At 40.6% G+C, this 20506-nt stretch overlaps 1 protein-coding gene across 2 annotated transcripts in view; it reads right to left on the reverse strand.

The window, feature by feature from the left end:
* AJAP1 (adherens junctions associated protein 1) overlaps positions 1-20506 on the reverse strand; it is a 176870-nt gene that overhangs the window by 50348 nt on the left and 106016 nt on the right. For both annotated transcript variants that reach the window (XM_018564082.1, XM_018564083.1), the window contains exon 3: positions 1042-1129. In XM_018564082.1, the coding sequence (XP_018419584.1) occupies positions 1042-1129 (88 nt within the window). The remainder of the gene's footprint in view (positions 1-1041; positions 1130-20506) is intronic.

Below are 20506 nucleotides of genomic sequence, written 5' to 3' on the forward strand. Positions count from 1 at the left end.
GGGGACCTGCTAGAGTCTTCTAGCAGGTCCCGGCCAATGAATAACAACTGTGCAGAGCCAGCCACGGCATAAGTAGCCACCGTATAACCTATACGGTATAATCTATATAAGCAATATAATCTATACAAAGGGTAAGATCCTCTGTAAACTATTTATTGCAACTACGTCCCCATTTGGGGGATTTCCTCACAGTGACAAGGAGTCAGGGAGGGACAGAAACTGGTAGGAAATCTCTGAAATGGGGACATGGATAATACATGGGAATGAAAATAAGACATGTAAGACATTTCTTTTCATTCTGAATGCAGATTTCGATGCATCCGAATGTCGAAATTCCAATGAGGCTGAATGCAATCAATTTTGAATGTTCCTTTAACAAAATTTCAGATCATCTTAATTTCGCTCAAAATGTAACTAAATCGAACACGTGACTGTTTTTTGACCAATCAGAAAAGAGAAAACCTTGTCTGAAACGGAAAAATGTAATTCCAAAAGATCCGAATAATGAAACGGCATTCGGACCCAAAACCCAAAAATCGAAGGAGCGAAAAATCCGAAACAAAACAAAACAAACTTTTTGGCAGCTAACATGTCTAATAAAAATACACTTTTTTAGCACAGTGAGGAAATTTTAGAAGCGTTGTCAATGTTTTTCTGCTGTAGGTGCCTTTCTATGACCTCTGCTCTTCTCATCTCTTGTCCATGTTTCACAAGGGTTTCACTAAGACACACAACTATGGGAAATCTCCCCAACTGAGTTATAAACAGCAATGAAAACCTAAAAAATGGTATAACCTTTTCCCGCCCAATTAAAAAATATAACAAAATGATATGACCAAGCCTGAAGAAAATGGGACTGTGCATTGACCCCCTGACAACCACACTCTCTTCTCTGCAACAACAACTTATTTGAACCCTCGGTTTCTACCATTCATAAACCACATATCATTCTATAAAATGACATAAAAAGTAGTAACAACTTCCATGTTGTAAAGTGTCATAAAACTGATCAGGTATAAAAGGATTAGGAGTGATCCTTACCAATTTTTCAGGACGAGAGTTGTTATCAATGCTGCAATGACCATGATTAGGGAGACAGTGATGGTGATTATCTGGTGGACCGCAAGACCTGTACAGAAAGGCAGAGACAGAAAGCAAAGCAATGTGATAAATGAGCGGGCAAACAAACTACATCAAGAACAATTGATAAAAAGAGCAGGAAATGCCATTTAGATGTGAAAAAGCTTTCTCAATGGTTTTGGATAATTTTTTAAGACTTGGATTTGTTCTTCCACAGAAAGCTGGGGGAAAAACGAATAACATATTTTTATAAAGAAAACAATAAAGTCTAAAGGTGCCCATACACCTGGCGATTATCGTACGATAATCGCGGGTGATCCCGCAATCGTACGATAATCGGCAGGTGTATGGGCAGCATGCAACCTCTTCTACTGTAAGGCCGCACGACATTCGTCTTCCTAGCAGGCTTGAAAACCTGTCAAAAATCTTCCGATTTTTAGCGGGTTAGTTGCGTGCTGGGGAGACAAATGCCGCACAGGCCGCACACTGCTGGCTCAGCACTGCAATCATCGCAAGCCCTCCCCTCAGCGGTGAGGGCTTGCGATGATCACAAGTACAATCTGCCTGTCCAAGATGGGCAGATCGTACAAAATAATAATTACCTTACAACCATTGCACAACAAAAGTCGTACGATGATTGTAAGGTGTATGGGCAGCTTTACACAATTGGTATGTATATCTTAATCAGGGAGCGGTTACTTGAAGCTATAAATCTAATGCCCTGATTATCTGCGAATGCGCAAATGATTGTGCCATAAAACTGAGGGCCTAAGATTGTGATTTTTGCCTCCGCTTGAATATTAAACCTGTATCAAGAGAAAGATGGAGGACTGCCATTGTTGACCTTCATCTGAAAATGATAGTTTTCTGGCTACCTTCTAAATCACTGACCAAATACAAACATGTAGTAGGTGGATTCAGAGCTCCTGATCTACATCCTTGTTCTGGGCCAATGACTCAGGAAGTAATAAAACCTTTGCTTTAGCACAACAGCCAGAAAACTAGCTTTATTAAAAGAAGAGGTTAGCATTGACAGCCCCCATATTTCTCTCAGTAGAGGTATTTTTACAGCATTAGAATGTCCACATGTTGCAGCTATAGAAGGATGAGAGCGTCCTGTTCTCAACTCTGCTTTCCAAAGTCAATATTGACACATCAGAGCACCTGGGTCTCTCTAAGATGCAAGAAGTTATTAAAAGGTAGATACAGGCATTTGGGGTTCCCGATTAATGTTGCAATTTTACTTGTTTTACATTTTTTTAATTGGAATGTGTAACTCTCATAACGTTTTCCTATATTTAGTAAAGATAAATGAACATTTGAATAATTTGTTATCCAGAGTGAGTATGCATTATGTACTTATGTACTTAGTAAGGGAATCACTTAGTATAGCTGTTTTATGTACATCATGGTCCATTTTAACTTGTATCTTAAGTAAGTTAAGTACGGTACCTGTTTTGTTGCAGTAAAAACTGAGATCCTGTTTTGTATTGCAATCAAACATTTTAAATAAAAGAACTGTGACACATAAAAAAATAATGCTTGGAACCCACAGCTTTCATTGCACAACCCCCCCGATGGCCCCAAGGTTCTTCTGACTGCTCAAAGCTCTACTATGAGTTGCCTGCTCTGTTGCACCCTCCATGCATTCCTATTGGGTCATTACTTTGATGAGCTGTCCAAATGACAAATCACAAAATGTCAGAATGTAGATGGGGCAGCAAGCTCTTTTGCTATCAGGACATGTGTGAGCCTTGCCTGATCAGTATGGCCCAACATTTAGATGTAAAGGTGCAATGTACAGGCAACCAACCACCATGTATGCCACTTAGAGTGTACTTCCTGAAGCATCTGATAAGTAGCTTCCTCTCTCACTCTTATTCCTTGTAACAGCCTTAACATAACATTTCTATAAGAAAGTTGTGACATTTCTTTTACTTCTGGCTTCCTTTATGGGAGAGACAACAACAAGTCTGAAGATCATGTGTTTGAGAATTCATCTACTATTTCACGAGGAGGGGATCTCAGTTTACCATGTTACCGACACAGGAAGTGTGGTGGACTGCTAGATTACAGCAACAGCTGGATGCAAATTTGAATCATTGAGTGGAACACTTGAAAATCATTTTTTTAATTGTATGACCTAATGAGACAGATGCCTCTTTTGTCTCTGTTATTCTATTCCTCATCCACTCCTGACAACACTACTGGCATTCATTTCTGTGAATTTTCCAGCACCGATGAACCCAATCCCAAACCAAAACCCTAAAATAGTTGATGACGTTTTTTAACTTCAGGAAAGCTGGAGAACCTGTCTACACACCCCTCTGAAGCTTAGTGTTTAAAGCTCAAAGAGAACCCCAATCAATCACCTGTTTTCATAGCAGGTAAATTGAAAAATGACTAAAGAGTTGAAACTTTAGAGGTGCCAATAAATATTAAAATATCTTTCAATTAAATACTATTTTATTTAATAAAAAATAACATTTTTATATTCTAGTTCCTTTTCTTTAGAATTCAAGATCCCAGAGTAGTGTTAATTTGGATGCAGTAAGGATCCAATTGCTTTAAGATTAATAGGTAAAATAGCAAATCTTTACCAATATTAGGAATTATATGTGCATATTACTTTACTACTGCAAGAGTCTGCGGTGGCGCCTGGGGCCCTCTTTTGTTTTTGTCCCTGCAATTGACAAGGGAATATTTTAGCAGTCAAACTCTGGCAAAATCTACAAGCTCTAATTGTATGCATATATATGATATTTGTTCTAAAGATACTTTTTGGTAAATGCAGCTATGGATTAATACCTAATGGGTAATAGATGGGGATATTCAGTTGGAGTCTATGATATGTGGATCCATATGTAAAAACTTGGATTTATTGTTTAATTGGTTATCAACAAACTTTGTTAAACTATTTAAGGTCTTGACAAGGTATCTAAAAAGTATTCCCTATGCAATTATGGATATATATGGATAAGGTACCTTATAGGCCAACCCAGTAGTAGTATATGCAATTCCATTATATCACAATATATCAAACATTCATATATACAGAATACACATATCTTTTTAACATGACTTTATATTTTCTATTATTACCCATCTCTTGGTAAAAGAAAATTCTACTGGGGCTACCCCATGCACTGCAAGGATTTACTTTTTGTTTTTTGTCTAGTTATGGTGTAAGTCACTTTTACTTACCTGATACTTCACTTACCCGATCCCTGCTTCCAGCAGTTGCCGCTCCCCTCTCCCCCTCTGCTTCAGCTCATGGACTATCCTTCCACAACCTGGCCAATTAATCACATATAATACAGGGCTAGTAGATGAATTGACTCTAGCCAATTCCAAGATCAGCACCCTCAGCCTCTTTCGCCCTCTGCTCCAGCAGTCGGATGCCCGCTGATGTCATCACATCACTTTGCAAGGCCCCGAACGCTAGAGCAGGGATCAGGTAAGTAAAAGTGCTTTATAAAGGTCCCCTAGACAAAAACAAGCAGTTAACCCTTGCAGTGGTTAACTTTTTCTTTTTTTTTAACTGTAGATAGGCTTGAAATACAACATTTTATTGATAGACATTGTGATATTTATTGACACCTTTAAAGTCCAATAGATATTTTTTTTATGTTTTCCTAGCAGGGTCCAGCAGAAACATGAGTCAGAAACACAATGTTACCCCAGTCCACCTGCTGGTGGCACTGTGCCTTGGAAATAGTCCCTATGTGCTTCCACTGAGCACCAGCGGATGGTTGGGTTAGCTGCTTGGAGACTTGATATATCCCTTCCTGCTCCTCAGACAGATGTCTCAGCATTCTGTTACATCCTGTGTTCTGCCTTGTCCACCTCTGTATCCAGGGATCTCAGAATGTTGCCTTTCTTCGAGATGCAGCTTAATATATATCATTTTCATATCATATTAAAACCAGCACAACAGGAATTGAATTCACCGAGCAATTGTTAAGTAGAGACACGGAGGCATATTTAGCAATGGTTAGTGGCAGCCACCAAAAGTGGTTTTGTAAAGCTTCTGGACTTTTTCCAATTTTTGAAGGTCCAATGCATTGACAAGCTCATGAGTTATTGTTTTGAACATCATAAAAGAAAAGTTAGAGCACAAATTTGTGAAATTTGGCCCCCATTACAGTAAATTCTTTACATCCCCTTTGTACCCTGGGGTGTATGTTTGATTGTGGTAGCAGCATTAAAGGATACGTCTATGACCAGTCTTAAAAATAAATATCCTCTCTCCAGGCCCTCTGTAACTTGATTTAATTACAAATACTCATCTTCCAATGCAGAAGCCGTGGTATGATTTCCTGGAAGTCAACACTTGGGTTTCCAGAGAAACATGATAACTGAAGACCTCATCAACTTCACCCATGTACCTTGCCTCAGGGTGACAAGATTCAATTACAGCCAATGGGTCTGGGGTCAAGTGCAAAGTTGAAGAGGAGGCATCCAGCGATTGCATTTCTATGGAAACCTGTTCACTGACCTCCAGGACAGCGTGCATTGTTTTGTGCATCAGAAGGTGATGTTTTTACTGAAACATGTTCCAGAGGGCTTGGAGTGAGGGTGTTTTTAAAGTTCAACATAGACCTATTCTTTACACTGTAAGGTACCCCACGACAGGGACTGGAGTGGACGACATATGTTGTAAAGTCCTTTGGATTTTATGAGGACTACATAAATGTAATAAATAAATTCATATTAGTTATACCTTTAGCGCTTTGATATATATTTTTCATAAATGTAATAAACACAGGGTGAATGTTCACGTATATAAATTCAGTATATACATTTTTGGATATTTCACTTTTTAATCCTATGGATTTTACAAAGAGAAGGAGCCATCAGCTGCATATGGAAGCAAGACTTTCATATTCGAATTCACTTTAGTACCTCCCCTTCTTGATAGGACATACTCACCTTTCCTTTGCTCCTCCGTAACCCCATCCAGGAATGGAGGAACATGTGACTCACATCACTTGGTAATTGGCTCACCACTGTCACATGGGGGTTGAGAAGAGGTCCCTCAGCCCTGTGTAAGCTCCAATTAGAGCATCCCCAGGGCATCCAGAGGACTTATTGTTCCCACCTTCAGCAGCTAAATGCATCAGAAGGGGAGCAGAGGTAATATATGTGTAGCTTTAGAGAAGGACAGCAAGGTGAACCTGCTACTTTTCCCTGCATTGGCATGGCGCAAGTTTCCTTTAAAAATGACACACATGCAGTCTTATATTACTCACCTTTTCTGTGATATCTTTTTTATACTGAAAACATGAATCACTCTCAACTGGATTTTCCATGGTATGCAAATCAGCAGTAATCCATTTGTAGAAGAGAATTATGCAAAGAAACCAAATGTCTGATACATTTTGTAGATTCTACATTCCCATTTAAAAAAAACAGAACTTCTTAAGCAATGATGAAAGTCCATAAATAGCTCATGTGAAAATTGACTCTCAAGCTTTTCTCATTTTTTTTCCTCTTTTTTCTTCTTCAGTGGTTCATCTATTGGCAGCCCATGTAAGTACGTTGGATGAACAAGAGGTGGCATATCTCATTTCCTTCTCTAGTGCCACATGCCATTATACACTGCCTCATCGCTGATATAATCTTGTGGAAACAGAGTAACGTTCGGAATTCTAATAATGCTGCTGTTGGAACATTGGATCTGGTTAGTGTATCTGTAAAATAATTTCCAGAGACTGTCCCTATTATCACTGACACAATTTTCTGAAAAGTGATTCTGCCAGATGAATAGAAGCAGAAATGAATTTTTCAGATGATTCAAATACACTTCTAAATAAGATGAAAATGTTGTGTTATCTGTATCTGGGGTCTGCTTGGAAAACAGGTTATTTTAGCAATATAGACTTATTTATTTTAAAGAAACGCTATAAAGGTTTGGGGTCAGATTTTTTTTTGTTCATTTATTAACTGATTTTTTTCAACTGTCACCTTTCACGATTTGAAAATTTGAGTCTTGGCCATGATAAATAAGGACAGACAATATGTGCAAATGTGCACCATGTGCACCATGTGCCCCATCTAGCTGAGATTAGACATGTGCGATTCGTTTCGTTCCGAATCGAAATTCAGACGAATTTTCGGAAATTCGGACATTCGGATGTATCCGAATTCCGAATTACAGACATAACGAATGCAAACAAATCCGAATTTCCATTTCCGAAATTCGGTAGCGTTAGTTCGAACGTTCGTTTCGTTTTCTGTTCTTATTCGTTTCTTATTCGTTTCTTATTCGTTTCGTTCGTTGGAGCAAAGTGACATCAGAGGAGAAAAATATTTTTTCCCCCTCAAATGTCACTTTTGCTGCAAACGAACGAACAAAACGAATAAGAACAGAAAACGAAACGAACGTTCGTACTAACGCTACCGAATTTCGTCCGAATCCGAATTCCGAATCTGAATTGACTTTCACACCCGAATCCTGAAAAACGAAATAACACAAATCCGAATTTAAAACGAAACGAAACGAAACAAATTTTTTGGCAGTGCACATGTCTAGCTAAGATATGTACTCATTCAAGCACATGTATAACTAAAAGATTTTTTAGTTTTGAATAGAGCGTGGAAGAATTAGAAACCCTTTTTTTGCTCTCCATGTACCCGTAGGGAGATTTAACCTCTTTGCAACCTGGTGGAGCAGGGAATCGTATAAGACAGAACATTCTTCACCATGGTTCCTCCAGGGGTTGCTAGGGGTTCCTTGAGAAAAGAGCAATAGCAGATTGATCTCTTGTCTAAACTGATCACCAATGTAAATGGCCACTTGCACAATTACCTCTAATGTAAGGGATCACTTTCACACTGATCACCCATGTAAGAGGCCACTTTCACACTGACCACCAACGTACGGGGTCACTTTCACACTGACCACCAATGTATGGGACCACTTGCACAATGACCTCTAATGTAAGGGATCACTTTCACACTGATCACCTAAGTAAGAGGCTACTTTCACACTGACCACTCATGCACAGGCTCATTTCTACACTGAGCACCACTACACTGATCACGGGTCACTTTTACACTGACAATCTATGTAAGGGGGCTCTTCTACACTGGTCACCAATGCAAGAGGGTCACATCTACACTGACCACTATCACAGGGGTCACATACACACTGACCATCAATGTAAAGGGACTTCTGCACTGACCACCAATGTAAGCGGTCACTTTTACACTGACCACAAATGTAAGGGGTCACTACAAGTTTTCTGTCTGTGTTCTTTTCTGGGCATTATAATTTGTTTCATTTCATGATTGTTTATTGACGATGAGAATTTATTGCTATTGTTTTAAGTCTTTACAACCTACTGATCAGACTCATGTACCATGAACTGTAGATCTAATAATTTTAGGGAGGGGGTTAAGGAACTCTGGTTAAAAAAATGATTAACCCTTGCAGTGAAGTTATACTCACCAGACCATCTGAGCTGGCTCCCTGCTTTTGTGATGACTGAAGTGTGTCTCCTCCTCTAGATTAAAATTGTGTGTATCTTCCTGCACTCCTTACCGGATCTCCTAGGAGATGATGTCTGTAATAGGGTGCTTGTAGCGACCACGGAGGCACCGTGTAGTCAAGTAGTAATTCCAAAAGATGTCACTAGCACTCCAAAAGTAGATTCAATATATTTTAATGACAACGGTCATTCAAAATCACAAGTACTTTCGGGGCCACGTTGGGTCCCCGTCATCAGGCTCAGAATAACACACTGTGCAACCCAAACCTACATATATACACATCTGTGACCTTTAAAAACACAGCCAATCCCGCCCCCAATTGCATAACAAGTACATGTTTCCCACCCTGTCAGTTTTCAATTAGGTAAACAATTGGTCAGCTAACAGCTGTGTGGTAGTACCGCCCCTCTGATCTAACGCCATTGGTCCACCTAGTCATGTGCCATGTTAAACATGGAAATTACACAGTGTCAGTCGATATATAACAGAAGTGCAGAATCATACAACTGTTGACAAATGTGGTCACATATAGTTGCAATAATGATGTGTATATATGTAGGTTTGGGTTGCACAGTGTGTTATTCTGAGCCTGATGACGGGGACCCAACGTGGCCCCGAAAGTACTTGTGATTTTGAATGACCGTTGTCATTAAAATATATTGAATCTACTTTTGGAGTGCTGGTGACATCTTTTGGAATTCCTCCTCTAGATTGGTCCGCTCCTCGGCATCCTCACATCTATACACAGTCTATGCACAGTGTCTAGACTCTAGAGCATGATGACACCATGACCCTTAGATTATTGCAGCAGAGGAGGAGAGATGTTCCAGACAGCGGTCTAAGATCAAGCCGGGTTCAGATGGTCTGGTGAGTATAACTTTTTTGTTAGCACCTAGACACAAATGAGCACTTAACTCTTGCAGTGTGGGGGTAGCCCCACTGCAAGGGCTAATCATTTTTTTTTCCTGAATGTGTTCTTTAAAGTTGCTTTGAGCTGCATTTGGCTCCCTTCTGAGGTGGTTATAATTAGCTTATGAGTTGCTCCAGGCTGCATCTGAGTTCTTTTAAGCAGCTTTAAGTTGCTGCTAAGATGCATTGAGCTACTGTTACATTTATCCCAAACTTTAAGAGAATGGAAAGTAATGTAGAAGCAGACAAATGCCCACCTACACATGCCCTGATGTTGGTGATGGTATGATGATAATTGTAGTAGCATGGGTTGGGGGGAGGGGGTACAGTGACAGTACATATCTAATCTAATGAATCAAAATGTTAGGAAATGGTCCTGCTTGGAGTGAGGATCACATAAAGATCAGTGATGCCTTTCTCCTGCTGAACACATGGAATGAAGGCCGAAGAGACATTCCTCTGCTTTACCTGCCTAACCACCAACATGCAGGAAACTGAAACCAGATGAAATAGTATAAACCTGCATAAAGCTGTCCTTTAAGAACCTGTTGTATATCTATGGGTACATCAATATCAAAAACTAGTTAAATAATGTATGCATTTTGAGAACTCGAAGCAAACAGCTAAATGCAGTCAAAATACAAATAAATAGGCTGTTTTACCTGTCCAAAGATTTGCAATCCTTTTTAACCAGTCTTGTGACCTAGGTGCCAGGAAGCAGTCAGGTCCGAGACCTCCCTGAAGACATTAGTTTAGCTAAGCAACAGGTGAGGTACAGTACCGTCCCCAACCTGTGATCGGACATTGAAGAAGTACAGTTATAAGATGTTCCATCCATTCTATCCTGTAAGTATGTTTCCTGCAAGCAACAGTGCCCAAACTTGCCCCAAGTACATAGAGCTCTGCTTTAAAGCCCACTTTTGCCACCACCGCTTCCCAGTCATGATTGGCCCTGAAAAATGCAGAAAGTGGGGCTGAGTTGAGGACATCAGTGCCACTTTCTGCAACAATACACCAAGAGTATAGGATGGTGATGCCTCCTCAAGAGGTGAGGCCTTGATGCCTGCAGCCTCAGTCTATCCATCTTCCAAGTTGAGTGACACTTAGCACATCTTGTGTTGGAGAAGAGGTACTGGGGGGGGGGGGCTGAACTTTGCTGCCACAGATTATCTTAAACCCCCATTGGGACATTTAAATAAACAGGTCTTAGTTGGGTTTATTATGATCTTTTCTTAGGTTTCAAATCACAATTTTGTACTAACTCTTAAATAAAGGAACTACATTTGTGTCAAAAATGCAAAATAATGAACAGCTGCATAACGTCTCCTGACCTTTTAGGTTTAATTAATCATTTCACAAAACTTAACACTATACAGCTCAGAGCTAGACTATTCATTCTCACCTGTCTGTATCTAGCACGATAAGCTATTCTGTATTAGGATTTATTTTATTCTTTTTAATAAAAGGAATACATCATTAAACCAAATATAATGTATTATTCATCGAACAAAAAAAAATGTAATAAATGGATGCATTTTAAGATTAAGCAGCAGATTAATTACATTTTTGCTTCCTGCGTTCTTGCACAACCTATGACCTCAGCGCAAATTCAATTTACATTAGAGATTGGTTTAATGTGGATTTTGCTATGTCACTGCACTCAGCAAGCTTGTTGATATGGAAACTGATACAAGGAATCTAAAGGGGAAACATTTATTTAGATTATCAATAATGGCTGTCACGCAGGCAAAAACCCCACACTGGTGGATGCACACTAAGAAAGACATGGGTGATATGAATATCAGGTTTCCTAGAGGCCCATTACATCAGTGGGCATAGGTTGTGGTCCATATAGAGAGTTGTCAATGAATTGCAGCATTTAAATTTGTTTCTTTTTCAACTTTATTCAAAGTTAACAAAAACAGTTATTCAACTTAATGCAACTTTATGCACCAAAGCACATTGTGGTGCCCTGCAGTGCACTAACATTTGGTGATGTGCATTGCACTGCGTAAAAATGCAGGAAGGTTGCAGTTTTATTCAACGCACACCAACACACTTATGGTGTGCAGAACACATAGAGAACAATTGTTATATGTTGTATGTGTCCATGCAATGAGACCGTGTTGATCAATGCAGGTCAATGCACTTGGTGTCAATGAACCCTCAGTGGGAACCACTGTGGTCTTGAGAAACTAAAGTAATCAGTTAAATTTTCAGCAGCCTTTTAGGAGTATGGAGTGTATTTTCAAAAGTTTTCCATTAGTGTAAATGAGCCTTGCTGGGAGCCGCCATCTTGGATGTGGTGTCAGCAGTCTCAGAGCTATGCAAATCAATACAGTTCAATGCTCTAGGAGTCAACAAACCCTAAGTGTTTACCCTTGTGACCTTGAGACAGTAGAGTCCTCAGTTCAATTTCCAACAAGGTTTTATGAGTATGAAGTATATGTTTTCCATATTCCCTGACTATCTTATGTGTTAAAAGAGCGACGATTAAAGATACCCTGTCGGCAGACCATTCATTTCAGTAAATATGTTTGCCAACATTATGTGCATTTCACATATTTTTTTTACCAGTTAAAACCCCCCTTGCATAGATATCCAAAAGGCTTAAGCCTCTTTCTGGGAGCCGCCATCTTGGGTGTGATGTCAACAGTCTCAGTAGACAGACCAATGCAGCTCAATGCATTTGGTGTCAGTGAACCCTAAGTGGTTACCACTTTGGACTTGATACAGTGGAGTCCTTGGTGCAATTCCCAGCAAGTATGGAGTTTATGGTTTCCATATCTCTTAACTATCTTAAAAGAGAACTATGGGGTTAAGTCTTTTCCCCATAGTTCTCCTTAGGGTAACGGGAGGACACGAACTAGCGTCCTCCCGTCATCCTAGGCTCAGTATACTGCGAGCAGCTGCTTGCGGTATACTGAGACGCGGCAGCTGAAGCGGATCCCGACAATTGTGCCGGGATCCGCCCAGCTGCGTGACTGACAGCTGGCTCTGCCTATCTAAAGGCAGAGCCAGCTGTACCCGCCCCCTCCCCCGTCCATTCCGCCAGTCAGCGCTGGCGGATCGGAGCGGGGAGGGGGGAATCCAGCCCCTCCCCTGTCACGGCAGAGAGCTGTGACAGGATCGGGAGGTGAGCGAACGCCGGTATGTGTTCGCTCACCTCCCGATCTACTGAGCCGACCTGTGACAGTCTCATTGTCACAGGTCGGCTAGAACTATGAGGTGAGTGAAAAGCACTCATCTCATAGTTCTCCTTTAAGTGTAAACGAGGGATGGTTAAAGAGACTCTGTCTGCAGTTTATGAATTTCAGCAAATATTTTTGCCAAGATTATGTGCATTTCACGTATTTTATGTTATTTACCAGTAAATGCTTCCCTTGCATAGATATCCAAAAGACTTAAGACTCTTGCCGGGTACCACCATCTTGGGTGTGGTTTCCCACCAGACTCAGAGCTATCACTCAAGTGACATTCTATAGTATTCCTCTTTGTTCCTAAAAGGCTATGTAGGGAGGTGAGGGGAGGAGAAGCTGGGCCACCACAGAAGGTAATTAGACACTCCCAGGACAAGGCTATAACATGCAAGGAGGGCTTTCAAAGGGAAATGACTCCTCCTGGAGTAGTTACATTTTCTAGTAAAGTTATAGGACACATTGTAAGCGAATACAAATTTCACTTATGGAAAGCAAACACACTTCAATTAAACATTTAACTTAAATGTAACTTAACTTTATTCAGTGTGTGGCACATTGCAGAAAAAAGTAGGAGGTGGTTTAGTAAAAATGAGTGTGGGTAAACTGATGTAAAGAAAAGTTTAAAGTGATACTTGTCCCTACACCCTACTAATGTGTCGCAAGAGCCAAATCAAAGACTGTGGGTATGTTTACAGAGACTGTATGAAGCTGTGGAGAGATTGCCAGAGGTGTAAGAGGTGTTTCCACTTACAGGGACCACTAAAATGTCCCATTGATCCATTAGAGGCTGGAAAGGTGTTGTGTTAGACTGCTGGCATTTATCCTGAGATTATCACAGGCAGCCCCTGTGTACAAAAGTATGTCAATAAATTATTGCCTTCAGGCATTTCTACTGAAGGGTATTGTTAATCCTACAGCATACAAAGACATTTTAGACAATTGTGTGCTTCAAAATGTCTAGTACCAGTTTGGGGAGTCAAATGGAATCATTCTGTTCCAGTATGAATGTGTCCCTCTGCACAAGGCCAGCTCCACAGAGACATAGTCCTATGAGTTTGGTGTGGAAGAACGTGAGTGGCCTGCACAGAGCCCTGACCTCAAACCTACTGAACACTTTTTAAATTAATTGGGACACCGAATGCAAGTCAGGTCTTCTCATCTAACATCAGTACTTGACTTCACTAATGTTCTTTTGGCTGAATGGGCACTAATTCCCACTGACACACTCCAAAATCTTAAATAAAACCTTCCCAGAAGAGTGGAGGCTGATATAGCTGTAAAGAGGAAGGGGATGCGGCTCCATATTAATGCCTGTGGTATTAGAAAGGGATGTTCAACAAACTCATTTAAGTGTGACGGTCAGGTGTCTAAAAAACCTTTGTCCATATAGAATATTTTTTTTCAGAAAAACTGTCATAGGAGGCTGACATTGCAAGTGTCCCTGTAAAAATGCCACTTGCTGTGATGTCTGTGGCTTTAGTACTTTCTGAGTCACTGACCCTGAAGAATCATGAAGCAAGTGAGTTCAGAAGTCCCAGTATGCATTCTTGTTCCAGGTCAATGTCTAACAAAGTATTTAAACCATTGGATTATAATGATAGACAACCAACATAGGGGTCACCTTGTGTCAGGTGAATAAAGGGAAGGTCCCTTATCTTGACTGCCAATCTTAGAGGTGCTTTCTTCCCGAAGCCATCAGCAGCTACAGTAAAGCAACTTACCACTATGAGTATCAGACCAAAAAGTCTTTCCATTTATGGCATTAGGGTAACTACAATAGTAAGCAATTTTGTGTTATATCCAGCCTGAAACTAAATGACATTAGCTGTGAGCCCTTCTTTTCAGGTAATTACAGCTTGATAAGAACAGCTGTACTTTTAGGTCCATCTCTTTCTCTTATAATAAAACAAATAATGTGAATTACTCATTGCTGTTCAAGAGAAGACACCAATTAATTCTCAATCAACTTTAATTACAATGTTGAGGATTCTTATTGAAACTTCATCCAAATGAAGTCAATTTATTTTGAATTGGTGATTAAAAATGCATTTTTCAGCAAAATTAGAAATCACAGAGAAAAAAAATAAAAAGCAGATAAGTTATTAGTGTGCTGGCTTTCTTTTTTAATAGACTGATTAAATCTGTAGACGGCCAATGTTCAGTTACAGCTATGCAATTGAAAACATAGAGGCATAAAGGCAGGAAAAGCATTCACCCACACTCACTGACCATCTGTGTTATAATCGATAGCCGCCATGCAAGAGGGGGAATTCTATTATATGTGAATGAGGATTTTAGCCTGAAATGCCCATATGTAGATAGGAATTTGGCATGGTGCAACACCGTGGCAATGACTGATTCACTATTTAAAAACAGCACATGCATTAAGGTACTTGGAGCTGATGGATGTATCATTGGAAAATTACAAAACATTCTGACACCTGGAGTTTAGATGCTGAGTACACTGCGATGACTCAAAGGCCAGGACAATCATTGACCACTTTATTCCTAAGGGCAAAGACATGGGTTCGTTGTGCGGTAGGCAGTAACAGCAAATTTTACTCTTCTTCTTTGCACACTCCCACCACCTTAATCTGTTGCTGGAGCCCAGAGAATACCTGGAACTTCTAGGATTAGGCGAATATGTGGTGTTCCTCCTGCCTCTCCACAACGCAGTACCCTGTGCCCAGAACTCTGGTGTCAGTGAACCCTTCCCTTAAAGTATATCACCAGGTAAAAACTATATGGTGACATTTTAATAACTAACCTCCAATAGGTCTGTTTCCAGAATTGACAAAATTCTGCCCTTTTTATTATATGGTGAACAGCTGCTGAGCCTGCCAGTATTACAGCTATGATGTAATGTGCATCAATGAGCTGACAACGCTGCAAGATAGCCACACAAGCTGAAGTATTGTAAGCCTCCTTTCCTGCACAATTCTACGTGGACTTCAGCAATGCCTGGGCACACCGACGCTTCCCCCTAAGCCCCTATGTTATCAACCTCAAGAAAGCATCATGCTCCGCCTAGAGCTGGTCAGTCACTAATACCACCACAGCAGCATTTCAACTAGCTGTAATTTTTTGTACATATTTACCTACCCTAGGAAGACTGTTAACCTTTATGCAAGCATTTGAGTACAAGCCCACTTCAAAAAAGTGTAATGACACTTTAAGACTTTGGTTGACCCAGAGCAAGAGAGTCGTCACCAGGGCTGGACTTCTACATAGCCAACACAGGGACGGCACACATTCTTGTGTATAACACAATACTGCCATCCAGCCAGCCAGACCAATCTGGCCGGTTCCTCATTATTGTAATACCTGCACAGTTTGTGGAGTAGTGCACTGTGTACCTACAATTCACTGTTGAGTTTGTAAACCTTGTTAGTAGAATATTAAGGATATTCAGTCCACTGGGGTTGGATGGGTGGATGGCACAAGACATTGGGCCTAGAAGGTAAAAAAATATAAATCCAACATTCCACAGGACTCTAATGTATGAATTTTGCTACGCTGAGCTTAGGATCAGGATCAACTAAACACTATTTTGTCTTAGCTAATATTAGTATGTGTTGTGTTGGTTGAGTATTTCACCACTCAGTAATGAGCCTTCATACCATTACATACCGCTGCTGAATTCTGACCTTCGAGCTATGAGTCTCCTGACCTTGTGAATTTGTACCGAATCTCCAGGACTATTAAAGTGACATTAAAGTCAAAAATGTTTTTCCCTCCCCCCATGTTAATGTCAGCACTTACCTTAAATGATGTCTCTTAATCCGATCTTCTTCTTTCCTGATGTTTTCATCTGTCCCTCCAGCGGTGCTGCGGCTCTCCGATCCAGCGCTGACTCCACTCTGCTTGCAGGCACTTCCGATCCAGCGGTGTCTGCATGCGGGTGCACGCGTCCATAGACTTACCTTGCGTCTCTGCTCGTTTCCGAACTGCGCATGCGCCCGCCCCAAGATGCTTTGCGGCCGCCAGAGCAGTTTCGGATTCTCGGGCGGGAGCGCGCGACGAAAACAGGGTAAGTGTAAACCGCTGTTAAATAGTTTAAAAAAAACAAAACTTTTTGCCTATATCTACTGCTTGCTAGAACCCCTTTAAATGACAGGGACTTTCTGGCCATTTACCTGCATACTGAGAAAATACCATTCTCTGCCAGTGTTTTCAACTGTAACTCATTAAGAAAGTTAAGTTAATTGAACACCAGCCATCTGTTTTGCCCAACAACAATAATATAAAAAGGAAAAAAATCCCTTAATTTTGTTGTAAATCAGCGTGCTCAGCCTTGGTGACGGGACTAGTTTAAAAAAAAATCAATGGCATCTTCCTGTTAATATTCATTACTAGTGGCGATATTTTATGGATCATATATAATTCATGTTTAATTAGCGTTTACTGCCTTTAACATTTCATGAAATAACATTTCATAGACTCGTCATGATTACTCATTAGCAAAAGAAAATAAAAAATGAAAGCGATGTAATAAAGATGCCGCATTGTAACTCAAAGTGAAGCATCTCTAGCACCATCCTTTGTGAATTATTCATTGTGGCAAGCATGTGCTAATCTCATAATAATGATTTAGGCAATAACAGTGAACATTGATTACAAGAGTTACATTCTAGGGGATGTAAAGTGTTAGTGTTAAACCCATAATAAAAGTTTGCAGATAAAGTTTGTATTTATCAACAATAGTTATTATCTATGTGCCCATTCTTCTTCTTATTATCTCTCCTTTCTCTCATAAATACCTTGAAATCGTGCCAGCAGCCTCTACTTCCTACCTTGTTGCAACAACAAGAAGTACATGTCTTGTGCTGTAGCATTTGTGTACTGGACACCATATAAAAGTCAGGAAAACCTATCCCCCTTCGGACCCACCCTAGTTGAATATTCATAGTGGCTCCTGTATCAATGTCAATACAGCAGCAGTCAACGGAGCTAAGTGTTGTTTTGAGGTTCTCCCTACAGCCCTCAGAGCAGACAGAGTGGTCACAGGACCATTTGGCTAAAGAAGAAAGAAAGTTTTTGATATTTTTTCATATTTTCAGCTAAATGGCATGCTTAACCAATGGGTAAGGAGGAACGTCCCCCTCTGTGTTATTTTTTCTTTGGTTTAACCTTATATTTATGAAGGGTTGACCTCAATAATGATATGCCCAGAAAATCTAGTGTTTCAGCATTCTGCTCCTGCAAGCTGGGTCCCGTGCCTCCATCTTCTTCTTTGAGGTTATCAGGGCCGGCTGCAAGAACTCTCTTCTGACTTCTTGCAGCTGGCCCTCTGGAGATATGTGTCAGGTCGCTGTATGGAAACCAATGCCTCCTGAGATATCTTACGTGGATATCTCAGGAGGCATCAGCAGCAGAGTATACATCACTCTTGCCTCGACGAGTTTAGAGGCAGGGGGACCTAGGTAACAACTAGCAGACAGAGTGGTCACTGGACCATTTGGATAAAGAAGAAAGGAAGTTTTTGCTATTTTTTCATATTTTTAGCTAAATGGCATGCTTAACCAATGGGTAAGGAGGAACGTCCCCCTCTGTGTTATTTTTTCTTTGGTTTAACCTTATATTTATGAAGGGTTGACCTCAATAATGATATGCCCAGAAAATCTAGTGTTGCACTGTTCCAATACAGCATTCTGCTCCTGCAAGCTGGGTCCCGTGCCTCCATCTTCCTCTTTGAGGTTATCAGGGTGGCTGCAAGAACTCTCTTCTGACGTCTTGCAGCTGGCCCTCTGGAGATATGTGTCAGGTCGCTGTATGTAAGCCAATGCCTCCTGAGATATCCATGTAAGATATCAGCAGCAGAGTATACGTCACTCTCGCCTAGGCGAGCTTAGAGGCAGGGGGACCTAGGAACCACATAAAAAAAAAAGGAAACAATAACAAAAATGTGGATTTTTTTTAGATTAAGGACAGGGGAAGGATTACAATGATTTCAAGTTTAATTATTTTGTGAAGGCCGTATGTAAGCATTGCCATTATGTGTTTAACATGCCTTAGGATTGCTAATACCGTAAAATAATTTAAGCCCATCATAACATATCTAATGGTTTCATATTTAAAGTGTATCTAAAGTCAAAAGTTGTTTTATTTTTATGTATAGGGAAGTGTTCGAACCCCTGTCAGACTTATATTGCTGTCTGTGTCCAAGCTGAGGAGATTCATCTGCTGTATTTGTCCTGGTGGCTACTGTCACTGAGACAGAAAAGGGTTGATTTGTAAACAATTTGTAGGGCCATTTGCTCTGCGAGTCTCTCTGAACATTCATTCTGTGCGAACAGCTGCCAAAAGAACACTCTAAGCACATTTTCTTTACAAGTCCCCTCCGCTCATCCATTGACCTCATGCTTTCCAGCTCCCTTGTCCACTCCTCCCATTCTCGCCTCCAGGACTTCTCTAGAGTCTCTCCCATCCTCTGGAACTCCTTACCCCAACCTGTCCGTCTATCTCCCACCTTGACTGCCTTTAGGCGTTCCCTAAAGACTCATCTCTTCAGGGAAGCCTATCCCACCTCAACCTAACCACTGAACCTTCACATTCTCAAATAATTAATCCCCACACAGCTCCCTCCTTATGTATCATTTCCCCCTCCTCTTTCAGATTGTAAGCCCTCAGGGGCAGGGCCCTCCTTACCATCTTGTCTTGAATTGTATTGTAACTGTAATGTCTTCCTTATATTGTAAAGCGCTGCGCAAACTGTTGGCGCTATATAAATACTATGTAATAATAATAATAATAATAATACAAGTCGGACGTAAATGTGAATGTTATAATTTAATACTACATTATGATTAAAATAAATACTTATTTCTAATGCTCTAATGTTCTTTGGCTCCATCTAGTGGTCATAATGTAGTATAACATTATAACATTCAAAATCACATTTCACTTGTAAAATGTACTAAAAATATTCAATTTTATGTCTATGCGCAAAAGACAAACCTTCAAAGGGCTTCACAGTGCTAATGGCCCTGAGAATTATTTATAAATACACCCCAAAGTGATAGGAAAAAGTGGATTTTGTTTCAAGAAATGCAATGGATGAAAATGATCATGTAAAGGATAACCGGCTGTTCTTGACATGTAACTACAGGCAGTCCCCGAATAACATACTTCCGACTTACATATGACTCCTACTTACAAACGGAGGCTATTACTGTACAGCAGGGGGAGTTGTAATGCTACCGCGCTCGTGCCGATGAGGAGTGCCCGCCTTTTGGGGTCTGGTTTCGGCACGTACATTACAGGAAGTTGGCTCTTGTTAGACATGCAGACGAGGGGTGCCCATCTGTTCTTCCGGGTCACTGTGAGGATTTTACTGCTGATTAGAAAGATTTAATCTCACTTCCTGTCCTTGAGACAACAGGAAGTGAAAGGAAATCTACCCCTAGGAACGGAAATTCACTCCTGTAAGAGTTGTCATGGGATAAAGGTGTCTCCACGGAAGATTTATCACCAATCCTTGTTTCCAAGACAACCCAACATTTTCAAAATCCAATTGTCACAGGGACAGAAAGTGAGGTGAAATCTTCTGAACAGGGGCACACACAGCAACACAAACTTTACATGGGGGTAAACCCTTCCCTATGCTATCCAAAACAAAACAAAACAAAAAAAAATTCTCTGGAGTTACACTTAAAAAATGTACCTGCTCCAACTTACATACAAATTCAACTTAAAAGAGAACTATGAGGTGAGTGCTTTTCACTCACCTCATTGTTCTAGCCGACCTGTGACAATGAGACTGTCACAGGTCGGCTCAGTAGATCGGGAGGTGAGCGAACACATACCGGCGTTCGCTCACTTCT

This window comes from Nanorana parkeri, unplaced genomic scaffold (genome assembly GCF_000935625.1).
Source record: "Nanorana parkeri isolate BGI_ZX_2015 unplaced genomic scaffold, ASM93562v1 scaffold721, whole genome shotgun sequence".
In the NCBI taxonomy this organism is placed as follows: Eukaryota; Metazoa; Chordata; class Amphibia; order Anura; family Dicroglossidae; genus Nanorana; species Nanorana parkeri.